The sequence below is a fragment of the Nannospalax galili genome, unplaced genomic scaffold (assembly GCF_000622305.1).
Source record: "Nannospalax galili isolate Female #2095 unplaced genomic scaffold, S.galili_v1.0 scaffold381, whole genome shotgun sequence".
NCBI lineage: Eukaryota > Metazoa > Chordata > Mammalia > Rodentia > Spalacidae > Nannospalax > Nannospalax galili.
The window spans coordinates 1,754,108-1,776,599 of NW_008347312.1; the positions used below are offsets into that span (position 1 = coordinate 1,754,108).

At 41.3% G+C, this 22,492-nt stretch overlaps 1 protein-coding gene and 1 pseudogene across 3 annotated transcripts in view; both read right to left on the minus strand.

Moving 5' to 3' along the window:
- Mosmo (modulator of smoothened) overlaps positions 1-22,492 on the minus strand; it is a 76,974-nt gene that overhangs the window by 53,458 nt on the left and 1,024 nt on the right. The window contains exon 2 of one of the 2 annotated variants that reach the window (XM_029568658.1): positions 16,118-16,240. The exons of the other annotated variant lie outside the window; for it this stretch is intronic. Coding sequence (XP_029424518.1) covers positions 16,118-16,240 — 123 coding nt within the window. The remainder of the gene's footprint in view (positions 1-16,117; positions 16,241-22,492) is intronic. 2 annotated transcript variants of the gene reach the window in all.
- Positions 8,316-10,553, minus strand: LOC103742748 (annotated as a pseudogene). Its single transcript, XR_001872703.2, has one exon. The product of XR_001872703.2 is annotated as a coiled-coil domain-containing protein 174 pseudogene (transcript).

Sequence of the window (22,492 nt, forward strand, 5' to 3'; positions counted from 1 at the left end):
ATATAAAATCAACGGTACAAAAAATAATCATCGCTGCCAGGTAAATCATTCCCTTCTCTGAATGTGCTTTTTCGTCAGAAAAAGGGGTAACATTTGCACTGCAGAGGTGGTACAAGTTTGCGGCTGACCAACTTCAGTATTTCTTTGAAGTTCTTTTTGTCCTTAGGCCATATTCCATTGAGGGAACACAATCAAAGTTCTACATTCAAAAGTTACACGAGGCCGACCTAGCAGGGGAAGGAACTTGCTGCCAAACCTGATGACTTGAGTTCAAGCCCCAGGACCCTCATGACGGAAGGAGAGAACTAACTCCCACAAGGTGTCCTTTGACTTCTACATGCTGCCCCCTCCCACCTAAATAAATTTAATAAAAACCCTTTTTAAATTTTTATTTATTTTTTATTTTATGTGCATGCGTGTATTGCCTGCATGTAGGTAAGTGTACCCGTATCATGTAATGCCCTCAGAGGTCAGAAGAGGCTGTTGGATCCCCTGGGACTGGAGTTATGGACAGTTGTTAACTGCCATGTGGGTGCTGGAATTCGAACTCAGGTCTTCTGCAAGAACAGTCAGTGCTCTTAACCGCTGAGCCATCTCTCTATCTCCATAACAAAAAAAGTTTTTTGAAGTTACACGAGTTAAGTCTTTTTTCCATAATAGGTACATTATCAATGTCATATACAGTTAGGTCCACCAATTTTAATTTGTATTCAATGTTAGGAGGTATTTTTCTCCATCCTTTTAAATTTCTGAATATATGAAAGATATCATAATTCACAGAGCACTCCTGCTTCACTAAAGTAGTGGCTCCACGCTCATAGAAGCTAAAAATTTTAACCAGCTGTCCATGGACTGGAAGTTATATTCCAGTATGGTGACATTAACACTTATAAAAGTACACAGTATTTACGATCAACTTAAAGATCGCTGCTTATAGCTACTGAAAAGATCATAGCTAAGAATCTTCAAAAGTTAGTCCCATTAATTTTAGCTGACACAGTGCACTATGTGCAAGACACTGAGTGTTTTACATATTTTACTCTTCGAGCAGACCTCTGAACTATGTCGTTCAAGATCACATTGCTAGGAAAAGGCATAGAGAGAATTTTAACGCAAACTCTAGAATCCAGCTTCTTAAACTGTAAATAACTGAATGTAGAGGTCATAAAAAAAATTAGTAACAATAGAAGGTTTCTGAACACTCAATAAACAAAATTCAATACAAATCAAACCCATAATGAACGAAAGGCATTTCTGGCAATTCTGGCCTGTGGTGCATCAGTGGGACTTTGCTACACCCCTGGTTCTGAAAACATGTGAACACGTGTGCATTCTGCACTGAGCCTGCTGTCATTCTATGCAAAGCCAACGAACACTGCCTCAGTACCTGAGCTCAGGTTTGACACTCTTGCACGTTGTCAATGGTAGTGTTTTTACTGTACGTACAAAGAATATTCTGCTTTTACAGAAATATAACAGAAAACAAAGACTTTTAAGATTTGCCCACCATCGTCCTTCAGCAGGTATCAATTAGGACCTTTGGAGCACACTGTGTGAATGTTTGATTTTAAAACCGGTTGAGTTGACAACTTCAGTTTCGTTAAAAAAAATCACTACATAAATTTTGGCTTGGGACTAGGACAGAGCTGCCAACAATCTCTGAAATGGCCCTAAACCTACTTCTGCCATTTTGTACTAGGCATTCATGTGAAGTAGCATTCTCAACATTGACGACTATAAAAATCAAAGTACTGATCAACTCTGAAAAATGTTGATGATGCTCTATGCTCTACAGCATCAAATATTCAGCCAAGACTGAATTCGTTAGGCAAAATAAACAAGTACATCTATTTCATCAGCATATAACATTTTGCTTTTTTTTATTAAATAGTAAAATTATGTGTGTACCAAAGAATTATTATTATTAGTTTTTGAGACAGGGTCTCCCTGTAGCTCCAGCTGGACTGGAACTTGTTATGTAGACCAGGCTGGTCTTGAACTCACAGAGATCTCCCTGCCTCTCAAAGAACTATTTTAAAATAAATTTCTTGAGGCTGGAGAGATGGTTCCACAGTTAAAGAGTACATACTGTTCTTGCAGAGAACTTGAGTTCAGTTCCTAGCACCCATGTCAGGCAGTTTACAACCACCTGTAACTCTAGCTTCAGGGGATCTGACATCTCTTCTGGTCTCAGGCATCTGTACTTACAGACAAGCAGGCACACATAATTAAAAAAAAATAAATCTGGCCAGGCATGGTAGCGCATGCCTTTAATCTCAGCACTTGGGAGGCAGAGGCAGGCGGATCTCTGTGAGTTCAAGGCCAGCCTGGTCTACATAGTGAGTTCCAGGAAAGATGGGGCTACAGGGAGACCGTGTCTCAGGGAGACCTACCCCCCCAAAAAAAATCTTAAAATAGTCCACTATTATAAGTGAATGTTTGATGCACACCTGTTTCAAATACATATTGTGATGCTTAATATTGTCAACCTGACAGGATTTAGAACCATCTAGCAGACAAAATACTGGGTATGACAGGGAGGTAGTTCCTAGATTGCATGAATTGATGCTAGAAGACCTACCCTAAATATGGGTGGCATCACTGCATGGGCAAAGGTCTCAGACTGAATAAAAAGAAGGCAAAACTGGGCATGGTGGTGCATGCCTTTAGTCCTAGCACTTTGGAGGCAAAGGCAGGCAGATCTGAGTTCCAGGACAGCCAGGGCTATATAGTGATATCCTGCCTCAAAAAAAGGGGCCTGGAGAGATGGCTCAGCAGTTAAGAGCATTGACTCCTTTTGCAGAGGACCTGGGTTCAGTTCCTAGCACCCACAGGGCAGCTAACAGCCATCTGTAACTCCAGTTCTAGGGGATTCAATGCCCTCTTCTGGCCTTTTCAGGCACTGCATACATGTGGAGCATTTACATACATGTGGTACATTTACATACATGCAGGTAAAACACTCATAAACATAAAATAAAAATAATTAAAATTAAATAAAGGAAAAAAATCAAACTGAGCACCAGCACTCATCTCTCTCTGTTTCCTGACCACAGGTGCAATATGACCAGGTGCCTCATGCTCCTGGTGTCCTATCATGCCTGCTGTGATGGATAGAACCCTCAAACACTGAGCCAGAGCAAACCTTTCCTCTTTTAAGCTGCTTTTTTCAGGTCATCTGTTAAAGCAATGAGGAAAGTAACAAATAAAGAAAACTGGAACTGAAAAGTGAGGCTGTTGGGGTGATCAACCTGACCATACAGTTCTTAGTCTTTGGAACTCGTTTGCAGTAGGAATGTGGAAGTGTTTGGCACTGTGGACTAGAAAAGCCCTTGAATGTTGCAAGCAGAGCTTACCAGGCATTTTGGTGGAAGTTTGGAAGACCAGAATGTCAAGAGAAATGCAGATAGGGAAGGCCTGGCTCATCCAAGGTTTCAGAGGGAGCAAGGACTCTATTGGGAACTGGGTGAGAGGCCATTCTTAACTATATTCTGGCAAAGAATATGGCTGCATTCTACCCTTTCTCAAGTCATGAGAAATGGAGTGAGGCTGAATTCAAAACAAATAGACTAATCTGTTTAGTGGAGAAAATCTCAAGACAGGACAACAGTCGGGCTATGTTATGGTTGTTAGTGCTCTGATGCAGGTCTACAGTGAGAGAAAGCAGCAAGCAGAGCAAAAATATTTTTTTTAAAATGTGTCATTTGGCAGAGAAAGGAGGGATGTTAAATCATAGATAAGGTGGTTGCTCAGAAAGCAGCTGTAATTGTTTTTTAAAAAATATTATTATTTTATGTGTATGAGTGTATTACCTGCATGTGTGTAAGTGTACTCATGTCATGCAATGCCCTTGGAGGTCATAAGAAGGCATCAGATTCTTTTGGAACTGGAGTTATGGACGGTTGTTAAGTCACCATGTGGGTGCTGGGAATTGAACCTGGGTCCTCTGTAACAGCAGTCAGTGCTCTTAACCATTGGAGCCATCTCTCCACCCCCAGCAGCTATGGTTGTTAAAGAGATTAGTATCACTAAAAAGAAACCTCCTCTGCATTGGGACCGTAGGAATGGTTCCCTGAGGATAAGATCCTACTGAGTGAAAGCTCTATTTTATGAAAACCTAAATTCTTTTGAAAAGACAGAGCCTAAACCTAGAACCTCTAATGGAGTTTCTGTTAAAGCAACTCCCTAGTGAAGTACCCCAGGGTCATCTAGAAAGCCTACAGAAGCCAATGGAACTGTATTCCGAAGGGATCAGGCTACATCTGGAGTGGACAGCACAACTCAGCAGTATTGCCCACAAGGTACTGGTTGGAAAGCATGAAATCTAAGAGTGAGGGAGTCATAGAGGTTTGTGACAAGGTTCTAGAAGGCTGTAGAGGCCAAGTAACTTGTGGCCAGATCAGATTCCCCATAAGGAAACCCTGAGAGGTCACTATGTGAAGCTGTGAATCTAAGCTGCAGTAGACTTGGAACTTTTAAACAGTGTTGAAACTGTTAACTATTAGAACTTTTGTAGTTGGAGCTGAATGTTTCAAAAGAAGATCATGAGTCTATGGGGACAAGAGGCAGAAGGTTACCATTTTTAAAGTAGTATGATTAGGTGTCAAGTTTACAAGGGATGGACCTGTGATGGTTAATAATAACTGTCAACTTGACAGGACCTAGAATCACCTAGGAGACAAGCCTTTGGCCATGACAGTGAGGAATTTCTAGATTGCGTTAACCAAGGTGAGACAACCACCCTAAATGTGGGTGGCACCACTCCATGGCAAAGGTCCTCAACTGAGTAAAAGGGAAAAAGCAAGCTGAACACAAGCGCTCATCTCTCTGCTTTCGGACTGTATGTACCATGTGAGCAGCGCTTCATGTTCCACAGATGTGCCTTCCCTGCCATGATGGATTGAACATGAGCCAAAATAAATCTTTTTTTCCTTAAGATGCTTTTGTCAGGCACTTTGATAAAGCAGTGAGGAAAGTCACTAATACACCTATATACCTGGGGTCAGGGTGCAAAGGGGTTATGAGTGGAAAAAGTTCAAGGAGCCCTGCTCTAGACACTGTGCTATTTGAGTAAAACTATAATTAACTTTCTTTTTCTTTCTTTCTTTCTTGATACAGGGTCTTACTATATAGCCCTGGCTAACCTGGAACTTGCTACACAGACTAGGGTGGCTGCTAACTTGTATTGATCTTCCTTGCCTATGACTCCCAAGTATTGGGATTATAGGTATGCCCTACTATGCCTGACTCTTATATTCTTAACTATATATATCTATATATATCTATATATATATATGTGTGTGTGTGTGTGTGTGTGTGTGTGTGTGTGTTCTTTCTATAAATGGAGACCATAGAAAATACACCTTTTATGGCTTACTGAAGAAATACATGTCCTTAGGAAAATTACTGTCTCATGTTCCCAATATTAATAAAATTATAAAGATAATAAAAGATATGTACTAAACTCATACATATGCATAAATATTAGCCCAAATCAACTGTACAACCCAATAAAATTCAATCAACATTTATTAAAACACAGGAAAGTTAAAGTGGGTCAATTTCCTGTCCTTCTAAATCCTATTGAAGTAACTGAAGATTCAGACAGACAGATTGAATTCTACAACAACATGGGAAAAGGATAAGGATACATCAGTAAAGCAAACAGTGAAAGACTTTCTGGAATGTATAAAAGAGAAACGACTCAAGGAAAGGAGCTACTGTCCCTGTGGTCCCTTTCATTGTAGAGGTGAATGAAGTCTTCCCAAAACTCAGTAAAAACACAAGGTGAGGAAAACAGGTATGAAGTGCTTGAACAGTCACGTTAGGAATGTGCTACAATTGGCTCTTAAGAGGTGACACAAGCCTTTAGTTTCAGTGCTCAGGAGAGAGGCAGGTGGATCTCTGAGTTTGGGGTCAGTCTGGTCTACACAGTGCTCAGGAGAGAGGCAGGTGGATCTCTGAGTTTGGGGTCAGTCTGGTCTACACAGTGCTCAGGAGAGAGGCAGGTGGATCTCTGAGTTTGGGGTCAGTCTGGTCTACACAGTGCTCAGGAGAGAGGCAGGTGGATCTCTGAGTTTGGGGTCAGTCTGGTCTACACAGTGCTCAGGAGAGAGGCAGGTGGATCTCTGAGTTTGAGGCCAGCCTGGTCTACATAGTGAGTTTCCAAACCAGCCAGGACTATACAATAAGATTCTGTCTCATAAAAACAAAAAAACAAAGCTGGGCATGGTGGGGCACACCTTTAATCCCAGTACTCTTAAGAGGTGGCACAAGCCTTTAATTCTAGTGCTCAGGAGGGAGGCAGGTGGAGCTCTGAGTTTGAGGCCAGCCTGGTCTTCATAGTGAGTTCCAGGGCAGCTGGAGCTACAGAGGCCCTGTCTCAAAAAAGACCAAAAAAAAGAGGGGGGGGGCTGGAGAGATAGCCCATCAGTTAAGAGCACCGACTGCTCCTGCAGAGGACCTGGGTTCAATTCCCAGCACCCACATGGTGGCTATGAACCGTCCTTAACTCCAGTTCCAGGGGAATCTGAAGCCCTCTTCTGACCTCCACAGCATGGCCTGACACAGGTGTACTCACATACACGCAGGCAATATACTCATACATATAAAATAATAAATAAAATATTAAATATTGCCGGGCATGGTGGCGCATACCTGTAGTCCCAGCTCTCGGGAGGCAGAGGCAGGTGGATCTCTGTGAGTTCAAGGCCAGCCTGGTCTGCATAGTGAGTTCCAGGACAGCTGGGGCTACAGGGAGACCCTGTCTCAAAAAGACAAAAAAAAAAAAAAAAAAAAAAAAAAAAAAAAAAAAGGCAGTTAACTCTGAATTAACAAAGAACAAAAACGTTGCTAACAACTTACAAAGGCAGGAAATAAATAGAAGAAATAGCACAGTAGGGGAAACCCATAATGTACCTAACATCACCAATAACTGAAGGCATTCACCCCAGAGAACAATTACATCCTAAGCACAAGTTGGTTCATTCAAAGCAGACATTGTATACTGCCAATGTGATTCTAAATGATCACAGGATGACAGCAACCTACTGGATGCTAAGTAGGCAGATACTGGAAACTGTCTTCTAAAATTTCCAGCATTAGTCCTATATCAACAGTTTTATAAACAAGGGGCTGCCTCTGATCCAAATCCATTAAAGTGTTTTCTAGAGTGGGATTCTAAACGGTGCTCAATATACTCATACATAAGATTCACTGTAGGGCTGGAGATGGCTCAGCAGTTAAAAGTGCATACTGCTCTGCAGAGAACCAGCTCAGTTCCCAGAGCCCACACCCGGTGGCTCATTCCAGTTCTAGAGGGATCTAATGTCTCTGCCTGCACAGGCACCTGCACTTAACATGAAACACACACACACACACACACACACACACACACACACACACAGAGAGAAAGAAGGTGGGCCCCAGGTGGACGTGAGTGGAGCTGAGCAACATGGTGGTGCATGTGGTGCAGGTGGTGCAGGCAGGACATCTTGAGTCTGATGCTTTCTTAGTTTGTCTTAACCACGCTCTGAGCACAAAGGAAGAGTTAAAAATAAATTTTTAAAAGGACTTTGTTTTAAAGAATTTTAAGTCATCCTTAGCTACATGAGTTTGAGATCAGTCTTGGCTATATAAAACCCTGTCTTCTCTAATAAAAAAATAATCTTGGGGGCTAGGGAGATGGCTGCTTTTGCAAAAGACCAGGGTTCAGGTCCCAGCACTCACCTGGTAACTAACAACCATCTGTAACTCCAGTTCTTTTAAAAGGACTTTGTTTTAAAGAATTTTAAGTCATCCTTAGCTACATGAGTTTGAGATCAGTCTTGGCTATATAAAACCCTGTCTTCTCTAATAAAAAAATAATCTTGGGGGCTAGGGAGATGGCTGCTTTTGCAAAAGACCAGGGTTCAGGTCCCAGCACTCACCTGGTAACTAACAACCATCTGTAACTCCAGTTCCAGGTGGTCTAATGGCCTCTTCTGGCCTCCACAGGCATTGGACACATGTGGTGCATTTACATACATGGAAGTAAACCACTCACATGCATAAAAATCAATCAATCAAATTTCCTATAAATATACTTAAAAAAAAATCTTAGCAAGGCATGGTAGTGCACAACTTTACTCCCAGCACTCAGGAGGCAGAGGCAGGTAGATCGCTGTGACATCGAGGTCAGCCTGGTCTACACAGCGAGTTCTGGGCAAGCTGGGGTGCTGTAGGGAGACCTTATCTCAAAAAGGCCCCCCAAAGCCCCCCAAAAACCACACTCCAAAAGAACTCAGTGAAGTACATGGAACACACAGAATGAATGTCTTTTAAGGTCTGAAATCAAACCAGTAGATCAAAGGAATAATTTGAAAACAAGGGAGTCGTCCCTATTTTTTTTTAAATCTTTTCTCCCCCAAGGTCATGTGACTTGTTTATAATATGATATCATATCATCCAGACTTTGGAAAGTTACTATGGGGGCTTGTGATGGGATTTCAGGGGCAGTAGTAGATGGCTTATATGGAGAGCTAGGTTCCTGGCTCTGGTCAGAGCAATGCCCTGGGTTGCTGGGTACAGATCCCAGTCTGTTCCATGGCTGGTGACCCAAAGGACCAGCTTTCTTTTGACCCACAAAGTAATCCGATGGTGGGGCAAACTCAGGATCTTGCTCAGCCCGGAGTTCTGACCGCTTCTCTGACCAGTATCCCAAGGAAAATTATTTTCCTCGGTCCCCCTTCTCGGACGTGTGGCACTCGAGGCTTGGTGTCCCTCCTCTCATGCTGTCCCTCTGGGCAGCAGGAGGCAGAGTTGGCACAGCTTTTGGTTCTGGTGGCAAAGGCCCAATAACATCTCCATCTCTGTTTTCTTCTCTGTCCCATCTTCCTTTGATTTTTTTCATCTTTTTTGTCTCTGCTGGGCCACTCTTGCTTCTAACACAGCCTTCCGCTTTCCCTCTATGCTTTCTCGCTTTGTCCTCTGATCTGTTGTCTGCTCATACAGCATCTCTAGTGTTTTTCATTTGCTTGTTTCTCAGCTCTTTGTCTTGGGCAAAGGCAAAATAGCCAACACCAAGTTGCCGGGCCTCATTTTCTCGAATGTCCTCGTAGTAGATGGACCCCATTGGCCTTCTCAGGGCCTCCATTTCCTCCTCTTCCCATTGTTGGCGCTGAAGTTCTTTCCTCATGTCTTCAGATAATGATGTTTTTTCATTAGCAGGACTAACAAAAAGTCTCCCCTGAAGGTTTTTATCCATCTCCAACAGATCTGGCAAATCCTTCCTCATGCAGCGCGGGGATCGGAGTAGAGTCCACATAGTCCACCCATTCCTCACTGGGGTCTTGGGGAGGAGGTATGTCTTTCAGAAAGCTCTGCATCATCTCTCCTGCATTTCGGGACTGTCCTGGCACCAAGCACCTCCATTTCTTTGGGCTTGCCTATGATTTTCCGTGTCAAATCCACAAGGTACATGTCTTCTACTTCCTCATCTAGAAAGTCTCCTTTAGTCATCTTTTCATATAATTTGGCTTTTTCTTCCAATTTTTCCCTTGCTTTGTCTAAAGTCTTCTGCTCCTCAAGCTTCTGCTCAGCGTCCTTCTCCGCTCGATTTGAAACGCCTGCATTTTGCTTGCTCCAGATACTTGGTTTCTTATTAGTTGTCTTTGGTTTTCCAAAAGCTCCAGAATCTTTTAGAAGTTTTTCCTGTTTGAATTCTTCTTGTTTTCGGAAGAGCTCAGGCTTAAGATCTACCAATGAGGCCGTGATGTCCAGAGACTTTTTTCTCCAATCCATCTTGGTGCCTGTGTACCCTGTCCCAAGGAGCCTCTCTGAATCCTGTTAGGCTTCTTCTTCTTTTTTTTTTTTTTTTTTAAATCTTTTTAACAGAGGCAAATAGCTACAACATGACCTTAAGGGCTAGTTTAGGTATCTAGCTTCTGTATTGACCATGATAACAACCAGTCTATAAATCAGCTTTCATTTTTTTATTTTTTAAAGTTGCAAATAAGCATATGATAGCTAAATCTCATTTACCAAATGAAAACCAACCATTTTTGTTTTCCAAAATGAAAACAAGAAAAATATACACTAAAAAAACCCAAACAAACACAGCAATGAAATGAAAACCAACTGGTGATACATATCAAAAAAAAATTATACTGAGTTCTGGCAACATATACCTACTACTATGAAGCAATGTTAACGAATTTGTAAAAATGAGCTCAGACGGGCACCAGAAGTCATTCCTCCACAACTGCAGTCCTTTGCTGCTTGGGTATTCTCTCACTTCAAACAGAACAGGTCTAAACCAAACGCCTGACTTTCAGAATTACTGTCCTCTGTAAAATTCCCACTCCCACTTCCCAATGCTGGGTCAAAACCTTTGTGCCGACCATGACACTTCCTCTTTCACACTACCTGCAAGCTTAGGCTAAACACTACTAAAGATACAAAGAATAATCCATCATACCCCGTTAAGGAACTTAAAAAGTCTATACAGTAATAGCTGGATGTGGTGGCACACACCTATAATCCCAGTACTTGGCAGGCTGAAGCAGGAGGACTGCAGTGAGTTCAGTCAAGGCCACCTAGGCTACATAGTGACTATGGCCAACCTGGGCTATACTGTGAAACTTTGTCATGAAAGAAAACAAAACAAGAAAAACATATACTAAAAAATAGAAACACAAATAGCCATGATACAGACATGGTACTATGGAAAAGGTGCAAGGTATTAAGGTGAAAAATCACCTCAGTTTTACAAAGATGGGGACGGGAATGAGAGCACATTTGAGGCTGAGGAAATATAAGCAGAAACTGAGATAAGAATAGAAATTGTATTTATGGGGCTGGAGAGATGGCTCAGCGGTTAAGAGCCCTGGTTGCTCTTGCAGAGGACTCTGGTTTGGTTCCCAGCGACCATATGGCGGCTAATAACTGATCCAGTTCCAGGGGATCCAACACACTCCCCTGGCCTCCGCAGGCATTGCACGACATGGGTGCACTTACATGCATGCAGGCAAAACTTCTTAAAAATTAAAAAAAAAAAAATTAAGAAAGAACAGAAGTTCTCTTTAGGACACAATAATAAAGAGGGGCTAAAACATAGATCTTGTAAGGAGAAAAGTGGATCTCAAGTTGGAAAGACAAATTGGAGCCATGTTCTGATAATCTGTGAGTGCCTTTTGTTTTAAGGAAGCAGAAGATGTGCTCATGGTTTCTGTATAAGCATATGTGATGGTTAAAAGCCAGGATGAGCTCTGTGGGCAAGTCATGTACCTCTTCTGTCTTTCTGCAGGGCTAATACTAACACTTACATAAGGGGTATAGGGATTAAATCAGTTAACATAAATAAAGTGCCTAAAACAGTATCTGTGATAAAGGGCTGTTAAGTATTTACTATGATGACGCTTGTGCTTTGGAAAGGTAAGTTTAGCAGCAGTGTAGAGAATGAGACTGGAATGGAATTCTGCTCTTTCTATCTGCCGTTACTCATGCCTTTCGTCCTTCAAGGACAGGAACTGCCCAACGCCTCCTGATTAGTGAAACACCCAGTACTAAATATCATACCTGTTACATTCAAATTCCACCTCTGTTCTGACCATCTGGTCGATTTTATTTTCACGGTGCACAGGCACTTCAAGGATAATTTTTTTTCGTGTGCTTAAATATAATCCCTCTGAATATTTGGTACAAGTTCCTTATAGACCACAAACATTTCAGTAGCCTTTGCTGTAAGACTGGAAAGAAGTTCAGTGATTTAGGGAACAGTTAAGAGTGTTTATGGTAAAATAAAGATACGCTTTATCAAAATGATGGAAATTTATAAAGAAAATAGTCACAGTTTTGATAATCTAAAATACCTTAGAAGCTTTTGCATTTGTTATGTTAGTGAACAAGCTAAGGTAACTAATATGAACATGGTCTATTTTTTACTTTATTATTTTTATTTTATATGTATATTACCTGCCTGCATGCATGCAAGGGCACTTGTGTCATGCAATGCCCATGGAAGTCAGAAGAGGGTGTCAGATCTCCTGGAACTGGAGTTTCGGACAATTGTTAGCCACCATTTGGGTGCTGGGAATCGAACCTGGGTCTTCTACAAGAGCAGCCAGTGCTCTTAACCACTGAGCCATTTCTCCAGCCCCATGGTTTATTTTTTAAAAGAATTTCTATTATCATAGCTGAAAGCTGACCCAGTGATGTTCTAGGTAAACAACTTATAAGGAATATATTGCAAACAAAGAGCTAGTGACATTTTGTACTTCCCTTTTCTTATTTGACTCATCCAACTGCACTTTACTATTATTTAATCTCTACCTATAGTAGGATATGGTCCTTTGTTGAACAGATCTATATTAAAAGTCGGCAGCTGCCTTTTTGCTCAATATGTCCAACAGCAAGTGTTAAAATGCCAAATGTGTCATTTTATTTATAGATGGTATAAAAAGCCACATAAAAAGTACAGTCCTTTTCTAATTAAAAATAATCAAAACAGTGATTCAAAGAATTATGTCTGGTTTAGAATGGAACTGGAGTCACACACTGAAACTTCATGGAAGCAAACCATACACGCTGGTTGGTGCACACTCAAATACATGCAAGTATCACTGACAGCAACACCCAGACCCACAGTCTTCCCTTTGTCAATTCTAAAGCAATAAATCTCAAAGGAACCTCCTATTCTATTTGCTCAATGATCAGTAAATCTTCACCGTAATTTGCAGTTAAAAGGAGGATACACAATAAAGTTGTTATACAGTATACACAGGTATATTACTACAGGTATATTACTGAAAAGCAACTTCCATCCCAGTACTTGTTCATCAGTCTATAGTCACCACATGAAAACTACCCTCAACTTGTTACAAAGTAGAACAGGTTTTGTGGTTATTAAGCTTTTAGGGGCTAGCTTCGTAGCTGGACAAGGAGATCTAGAAAGTACTTTAAAAATAACATCAACAACAACAACCACACACACACACACACACAAATAGCTCGAGTTTGAAAACAAAATGTTTTCATAACCAAAAAGACATGAAGCCATATTTATATAAACCATCATAAGCAGGTAAAGCTGTAAATATGAATTGGCACTTAAATGCTGTCATGCCATTATTGTGCAACTTGATCTCCTGAGGAACACAGGGAAGGTATAAGGTCAGTATATAAATAATGACACATGCAGGCTGCTTAAGTGTTGGTTTACAATTCAATAACAATTTAATAAATAGCAGTATTTCATTATATGCCATCCCCTATAAAATTACATAGGACAGCCCACTGGTTAAGTATGCACTGAAATGAAGCGTTGGGAAACTCCCATTTGTATTACAAAAGCTAAGGATAACTAAAAGAATTTTTAGTTCCAGTTATACTACTTATTAGGTGTCTAAATATTTATTTTTTATGCTTATGAGTGTTTTGTCTGCATGCATAAAGTGCACAGGTGTGTGCAATGCCCAAGAAGGCCAGATGAGGGCACTGGATCTCCAGAACTGGCGTTATGGATGACTTAGCTGCTATGTGGGTGCTGGAAACCAAACCTGGGTCCTCTGCAAGAGCAGTCAGTGCTCGTATCTGCTGAACCATCGCTCTAGTCCCTGTTTTGCTAGGTTTCCGTAACAAACTATCTAAGACAGCATAATACCATGCGAGCATTACTGGCACTTGGGAGGCAGGAGGATTGTGAGTTCAAGGCCAGCCTGAAATCCTCTATTCAAAAAAAAAAAAAAAAAAAAAAAAATCCCACCACCATACCTGACCATGAGATCCTTTCTGATGAGGAGAGGGGAGGGAGGGAGGAGGGGAGGGAGGGAGAGAGGGGAGGGAGGGAGAGATGGAAGGAGGGAGGAAGGCAGGCCGGCCTTCAATTGCAACCTGGCAAATAATTACATGGCTAACAGTGATATTGGGATTTAAGTATATGTTTCTTTGTCTCAAACCTATGCATCCTTCCCACAATGCTTGGCTGCCTTTCCCTTAGAAAACCTTCAACCTGTCCCAGATACATATAAACCTGAGGCACTCCTCAGCTTTGGTGCTTACATGTGTCCCATGGAGTTTATATTACCACTACAACTTGCTGTGCAGTCTCTCTGCCCAGACTGGACCCAGCTGGGTTTCAAGAATATTCAACTACAGACACACCATGCTGCCTTAAATCTCTTTTTGAAACAAAGCAGGACATAAGTAAACAGATAAGACAAAAGAGAAACCCAAAGAAATTCAGATGTTTTGACTTTATATAATAACTACAAATAGCACTCAGGCATTTACTATGTTCAGACAATGTGTTTGTTTCTTTTAGGTAAGTATATCATCTCTATTTTGTAGCTAAGAAATAAAATTGCATGCTTCAAATCATAAAGTCAATAGAGACACTCTAAGGATCAAACATAGACATGCCTGGCTCCAAATCCTACCGAGCCATTTTGCTACAATGTAACTCTAGAGTTAAGCAATCATGGTGGTTTGGTCACCCTACCTTAAAGAGTGGAGGACTGATGTATATGACTATTAGCATAACAGTTTTAAAGAGACCCTGCACAGCACTGACAACAGCCTAATGAATGTATCAGCAGACATTACTCAGTATCTCCTTTTCTGAATTTCCTTCTTTGGTAATTTCTATTTACTTCTGCCTTCTGGCCATGTCCTCAGTTCCAATTTCCTCCTATAAAACATTTAGGCTTTTTAGTTTGTATGTCTGGTTACATTTCTGTTGGTAATGGTTAGACACAATTGGAAGACTATAAAAAGAAAATTAATGCTTTGTAAAGGAACTTTAATCTCATATTAGTAAATTTGGTCGACACTGTGAAATTCAGTATCAAATGATTTCAAACTTTACATCCTGAGACTACTATAAAAAGACTGGTCTTTGAGATTTTGCTCAAAGTTCTTATTACTCGGTATGCTTAAGCCCTGATAATTTTGCTTCTTGTTTTTCTAAGATTTCAAAAAAAATTTAATTATGTGCACGTGTATGTGTCTGTGTGTGCGTACATGCACACGAATACAGGTGCCTGATGAAGCCAGAAGAGAGTATGGATCCCCTGGAGCTGGAGTTATAGACAGTTGTGAGCTGCCTGATGTGGGTGTTGGGAACTGAACTTGAGTCCTCTGCAAGACAGAAAGTATGTTTAACTGGTGAGTCATCTCTACAGTTCACAATGTTACTTTAAAAAAATATCGGGGCTGGGTGTGGTGGCACATGCCTTTAATCCTGGCACTTGGGAGGCAAAGGCAGGCAGATCTCTGAGTTTGAGGCCAGTGGGGTCTATAGAGTTTCAGGCCAGCCAGGGATATGTGGTGAGAACCTGTCTCAAAACAACAACAAAAAACAAACAACAACAACAACAAAGCAATTGTTAGACCAATTTATAAAGTTTTTTCTTCTTAGAAGTAAAAAATATTCACTAGTCCAAAAGTCCATCAACTGATGAATAGATAAATAAAATGTAGCCTATTAATATAACTGACTATCACTCAGTAATAAAAAGATACATAAAGTTCAGTATGAACTTTGAAAATAAGTGAAAGAAATCAAAAACAATATGGTAGATCCCACTTAACTAAAATATCCAGATCAGCAACTCTATAGGCAAAAAGATTAGTGCCTAAGGGTGATGGCTCAGAGGTGTGGGGTTACTTTTTGGAGTAATGAAACACTAAAATTGATGTGGTAATGTTGGCATAGAACTCTGCAACAGAAACCAATGAATTGTATACTCTAAATGAGCAAATTTATGACATGAATTATATCTCAGGAAAGTTGCTAAGAAAGAATTTTATTGTAAAAAGACTCAAAAGGCCCACGAAGAAATTTAATTGATCTTTCTGAATCAGAAAACACACTCTCAACATTTCTGCCCTCTCCTCTCTCACTAAAATCACCCACCATGTGATTCACAAGTCTGACTTGGTCGGTTCATTTAGCAACTGACCTACAGAGCTGCCTCAAGCCAAAGTGAGTCTGTGCTCACTGAAGCTACTGCAGCTCAGAGGAAAGGACTTATTATTATTATTCATTAATAACTTCCTAGTAGTTAATAAGCGAGTCTGCTTAGGCAGGTGCACTTAATGTTTTAAACAGAAGATACCCAATTTGTAGCCCAGGACCTACAGGCAGACGTTGCGCCATTTCCTGATGGCTGACCACAGATGCTTAGGTGAGGCTAACTGCTTGCTGTGGGACGGCAGAATGGAAACGATCCCTCTATTCCCCAAGCATCTGACATCTTTAGACCTGAGAAAAAACGATACTCTTCCTTACAAAATGTCAGACATTTTTCTGAATACAAACATGCAGGTAGGGCTTTCTCCCTATCCCTAATTTTTCTATGGATGAAAGGGAAGTGAAGGAGGGAGACAATCCTCTCAGGGTAAGAAGGACTTCATTTGCAAGTAGAGGAGACTAAACGCACATGTGGCTTAGCTCATCTTCTCTGCTCTTTCATTCAGCAGGTCTTGCAGGCACAGGGCACCGGTTCTGCCTGGGACTGGAGGGTTAAGTCTGTTCAATTTTGAGCTCCAGTAGTAGGAAGCTGCCTGTCCCCAAATAAATCACAGTCTTCAGTATTCTCTTTATTAGTAGTAATATCACATTTTAGTTCCTAATTACTTTTCCCCTTCAACGAATTTTAAATAGGAACAGGATAAAGCTAATCATGGTGGCACATGCCTTGGAACCCCGTCAGAATTGAGGACACAGAGGAGGGAGGGCAGTGAGCTAGCCCAGCTGGTCTATACAGTGAATGTAATGGCTAATCTCGTCAACTTGACCAGATCTAGAATCATCTAAGGGACACACCTTTGGGCACGACTAAGGATATTTCCAGGAAGGATTATCAGAAGGGAGAAGACCCTCTCCCAGACTAGGTAGCACCCGGGGCAGGGTGCCTCAGGTTGAGAGTGGTCCCAGGAAAACCAGTGCTGCTTGCCAGTCTTGCTTTCTGCCAGTGAGCGTGTCTGCCCTGCTGCTGTTCTCCTTGGCCGACATCAGAATCCAGCTTCTCTAGCCTTGTGCAAATGTGGGCTGAAGACCATCGGTTCTTGAGGAATCTTCCAAGTTTTCAGAGACAGACTGGGACTGTTGGGGCATCCAGATTTCTGGCCTGGGCAGCTACCAGGTTCTCAGCCTCTGCAGCACGCAGACAGCCATTGTGGACTGCCCAGTCCCTATCAGCTGTAAGCTGTGCTCACAAACCCTGTTATAATATATGCACATGTTATCAGTTCTAATACTCTAGAGAACCCTGATACAATGAGTTTCAGGGCCAGCCTGAACTGGACCCTGTCTCAAAAACCAAGAAAAGAAACAGGGACAAGAACACCAGTTTCTGAGCCCCCCTCCCCCACCGCCCTTCCGACATCATTGTTCTATCTAAACAATTTAAAACAGAAAGAAACAAATACACTAACTCTATCCTAACCGCTTTGGAGAAATACTGGTTAGATATAGGGGAGAAGCTCTTTTACCTAAAAGAGAATTTGGGGACACATACAGAAATCTTCACAAAGAACACAGGCAAACCTGTTTGGGATGCATCATCTTAAATGGCCACTGAAGTTCTTGCTGTAGAGGAATGCCTTGATACAGGGACCTAGGGACCAGAAATAGCTTAACTGTTGATCTTTCTAAAATTAACAGCAATTCTTTTTCCACAAAAAGTCTGTCTCTTTAGGGACACAAGAAAGAATAATAGTAAAGTTAAGAAATTTTCATGAAGCCAAGGAGAACAATGGAAGACTGACACTCCAATTCCCTTTCCTTTTCTATAATCTGACAAAAATTCTAGTCCCTAAGTAATTTAAACCTCATTTGAGATAAATGAAAACTGTGCATAAATAAAATGTAGGTAACACTTCAGAGAAATGATCCCTGTCCCAGGATTCAAACTGACCTCACACGTATTAGGCAAGCGCTCTACCGCTGAGCTTTTACACCACCAGCCTGAAGAGTTTTCTTCAAAAGAGTCATTGGCTCAGGGACCATTGCAGAAAGAGTGGGGGGTGGGGGGGACACAAATTGTAAGAGACATTGGTCAGGGAGGACCAGAGCCAAACAGTGTCTATTGCACACGACAGGACAGCAGCTGTGGGCACCTGCACAAGATCAAGTCAGTCAACAGTCTAGCACGGAGAGGGAAAGGGTCATGAAATCCCCTTAACTAAGGAGCTATGGACAACGGATGGCTTGTGGAACAGGCAGAGTGGGTTTTCTTTAAGGCTGTGGCTCCTGGAGGTCACCACACTCCAGTGAATGGCCCAGGAGTGTATGAGCCGCACAAATTGGACTCAATGGGTAGTTTTAAAAAAGAACACAAAGAACACAAAGTTTGGGAGTTGGGAGGTAAGGGTGGATCTGGGAGGAGTTAGGGAAGGAGAAGGGAGGATAAATATAATCAAAATACATTGTATGAAATTCTGGGAATTTTTTTTTTTAAGGAGCCTTTGTGGGGGCTGGAGAGATGGCTCACTGGTTAAGAGCTATGTTCTTGCGTAAGACTTGGGTTCGGTTCCCAGCATCCACATGGAATTTCAGAGGCTCTGACACCCTATTCTGACCTCCATGGGCATTGCATGACACGGATGCATATAGTCAAAACACTCATAAACATAAATTAAAAATACAATTTTTATGGGGGCTGGAGAGATGGTTCAGCAGTTAAGAGCACTGACTGCTCTTGCAGAGGACCCAGGTTTGATTCCCGGCACCCACATGGTGGCTACAAACTGTCCTTAACTCCAGTTCCAGGGGAATCTGAGGCCGTCTTCTGATCTCTGCAGCAATGCACGACACGGGTGCACTCACATACATGCAGGCAATACACTCATACACAGAAAATAAAAATAATAAATAAAATATTTAAAAAGGAAATCTCACATGCTTCAGACATGAAATCATCGCCACTCACTCTATTTGCCTTGTATAACTCTTGTGTGTGTTATATATGTGTATGTGTGTGTGTGTGTGCATGTTCATGTGTGTGTGCACTTGTGTTTAGAGGTCAGAGGCTGACATCAGGTGTCTTCCCCTATTAATCTTCACAAAAGCAGCCTTTGCCATACTGACCCTCGTGTCATATGCAAATCACTGGAATGTAGGGAAAATGTGGAAATGACTATTTTACATCAGCCAAATACATGAAGCCATAGGAATCAGATCAAGTAAAGTCACTGTGCTTCAGAGACTGAGCAGCACCACATAAATGACAGTGTGTTGATGCTGAGTCCCAGTACCCAAGAGAAATATGAGTTCAGCATAGCAATTATGCAATTCTGTCATTATGTTCATCTACCATTAAACATTTTGACTAATGGACACTGCTAAGAGTCCTTATTTACTTTTCCCATGCACACACTGTTTCATTAAATCTGCAAAAGCCTTGGTATGAGCCACAAGCTACTAGACCAAATGCAGGAAATGGTATCAGACCCAGGTACAAACAAGCAGAATGTACCTTTTTTTAATCTGGACCAGTACAAGAAAAATTAACTAAAACTGACAGTGCAGAGCGTGGCCCACAATTTTCTAGTAATCCAGTTATCAGTCAGAGTTCTGTTGTTTGGAATTTCATTTCTTTCTAGGCTACTTTCAAACAGAAGCCGAGACGAGCAGAGGTTACGGTATGAGATGAGAAACGGAACAGGAAGAACAATACAGAAGGGACAGAGAAAACGCTAAGCTGAGGGAGGCATTTATTTCACTAGGTCTACGCTGGGGTGTGCTATTCTTCATATTTACATATTGCCAAGACATCTAATAAAGAGAAATCACTGCTCTTAGTAAAAGTTTAGGGCTTACTGCAAAACAGGAGTTCTGATACTTAAAACTCAAACAGTAATACAATAATATTTTCTTTTTTGAGACAGAGTCTCACTGTATAACTTTGGCTATCCTAGATCTTGCTATGTAGACCAGGCTGGAGGCAAACTCAGTTTCCCGAGTTGGGACTAAAGGAGTGTGCCACCACATCCAGCCTAATATCTAGCATTTATTGAGCACTTACTATGTGACACACATCATCCTAAATGTTTTCTATGGATTAACATGGTTAGTCAACACAGTAAGCCAACGAGGTAGCCAGTATCCTGTGTTACCAAGAAGAAAACAGACATGGAAAGGAACCTAGGAAGTAATGACACTTATTTGAATGCTGAAACTTTTCTTAGTAAAAGTTCACTGCAGTGGTTTTCAAACCACACTACGCAGAACACTGTAGTTTCAAGAGTTCTGTCAACATATTGTTAAATCCATTTAAAAACTGCAATAAAGCCAGGCATGGTGGTGCATGCCTTTAGTCCCAGCACTCGGAAGGCAGAGGCAGGCAGATCGCTGTGAGTTCAAGGCCAGCCTGGTCTACATAGTGAGTTCAGGTCAGCTGGGGCTACAGGGAGACCCTGTCTCAAAAAGACCAAAAAAAAAAAAAAAGAAAGAAAAACTGCAATAAAACATCACAGTCAAACGTTTACAGATCAAATACAATGCACTGAAGAAATATGCTAACTTTTTACTACCAAGTAAAGTCATGTTTGTGTAGACCTTTGAAGAAGGCCAGTCCTGCCACCTCAGAGACCTTATTTATATTTCTTATAATTATGTCATTGATTTGGAAGATGTAACTAATAGGGATTTTTTGTTTTGCTTTTATTTTGTTGTTTTGTGTTTTTAAACTCAAGACATCTGTTTGCTCAAGTAAAAACGGCACACAGATCATTCACATGAGTACCCAAGTTGAAGAGTAACTTATAGTTGAAAACCGCTACACTGAACAAAGGAACCCTTCAATCCATTCATCTGAGCTCCAAATCTCTCCAGCTGCGGAGTGACCTGGGGCTTCCTGCACTCAAGACAAGAAGGCTCTACCACGGAGCTACACTCCCAGCAGTAACTTTAACTTCTAGATCTATTTCATGACAGAGTTAAGGTAAGAAATAAGAAAGTTCAGAAAAATTTCCTACTGTCTCTTATTAATCCTCTTTTAAGCCACAGAATATTTAACTGAAGGCTAGCCCGAGATAGCCACAGAACTGTTAGGGAAAGAAATACATCTAACACCTGGCTTCAGCCACGCCCCTTCCTTCACTGTCATACACTGGAGCTGATGCTCAGCATCTGATACCACACTTTGCTGTGGCAATCGTTCTCACTCTGGCCTTCAATTTTATTGTGTCTGCAATTCCGTTGACCACATACCATAACAAACAGTAGTTTGATTGGCCAACCTATCAGCTCTTTATTTTCTTCACTCCAACTGCTTATTTTTCTGAGAAGCTCTGAGCCATCATTACAAAGTTGCTTTGGCCAATACCCCAACAGCTCAGCTGCTCTGTTATGTTTTGCAGGTATATGGCAACCTCCAACTTGATGAGGCTTCTATCAGCTTTCCCATTAGTATTCTTGGTGTCTTATTCCAAGAACATCTAGAAGATTCATTACCTTAGCTACACTGGCCTCAAAGCAGCTCAACACAACTAGAGAAGGTCAGTGGGGCAGAAAGGTTATTAAGCTGTGTGTTCAACCAGCACATCCATAGAGCCTCCAGGCAGCTAGACAGCCCTCCCGTTCCAGCAGGCTCTGTGCTGCTGTTCCCTTTTTCAAACATTCTCTACTTCCTTCAAACTTTGGACTACTGTCCCTCTCATGTCTGTGCCAAGTCACAGCCAAAGATTAACTCCAAATCTAAAGGCGCTATGCCCACTGTGACCATCTTCTTTCTTTTCCATGTAAGTGGCCTTTCCCATCAGCTCCGTACTGCTATGCCAGCACTTCTCTCTCTTCTTTTCCATACTGTACAATGTTTCCTTTCTCAATTAATCTGCCCCTTTGACAATCCATCTACAAGGATTCTACTGAAAACTTATTTGCAAAAAGAATCCTTCTATTAGAACAGGAAAACCCCTTTTCTCTTAAGTAACACAATGTCTCATAAAAGGAGTCACTACATATATAATTCTAGTGAAAACAACATTATCGAACAGAATGCCACACATATAACTGCATAAATTGTCTGGAATCAGCAACACTTTCAGAAACAAAGCCCACGATATTACCAAATTCTAAATCATCCTGAAACCATCCTTACAGGCTTTACAATTAAGAGCTCTGCTAAAACTCTACAGGCAAGAAGTAGCAGGATTCCTTAGAGTGTTATTTTAATAACCAGTAAATCTGACAGCATGATTTTTGTGTTACTAGGTCTAGATTAGAGAAGGGAAGGAGGGAGGGAGGAGGAAGCAACAAATGTCCCAGCTACAGCTTTTTTTTTAAGAGCTAAAAATACTGTGGGATAAATAGAGAACTCTAAGTAATACTTTAGAAGTTTGACAGCATAGTGATACATTTTATATCAATTATTCCGGGGGAGCTGGTCATTCCCACCCCTCATTTCTTTCATCTGCACCAAATGAGCAGTTAAAACACAAGGTCATTCCTTAATTCTGAGCAGCTCTCCTGACAGCTGTTTACATTAATTAAAGGTTTGGTCTCATAGGT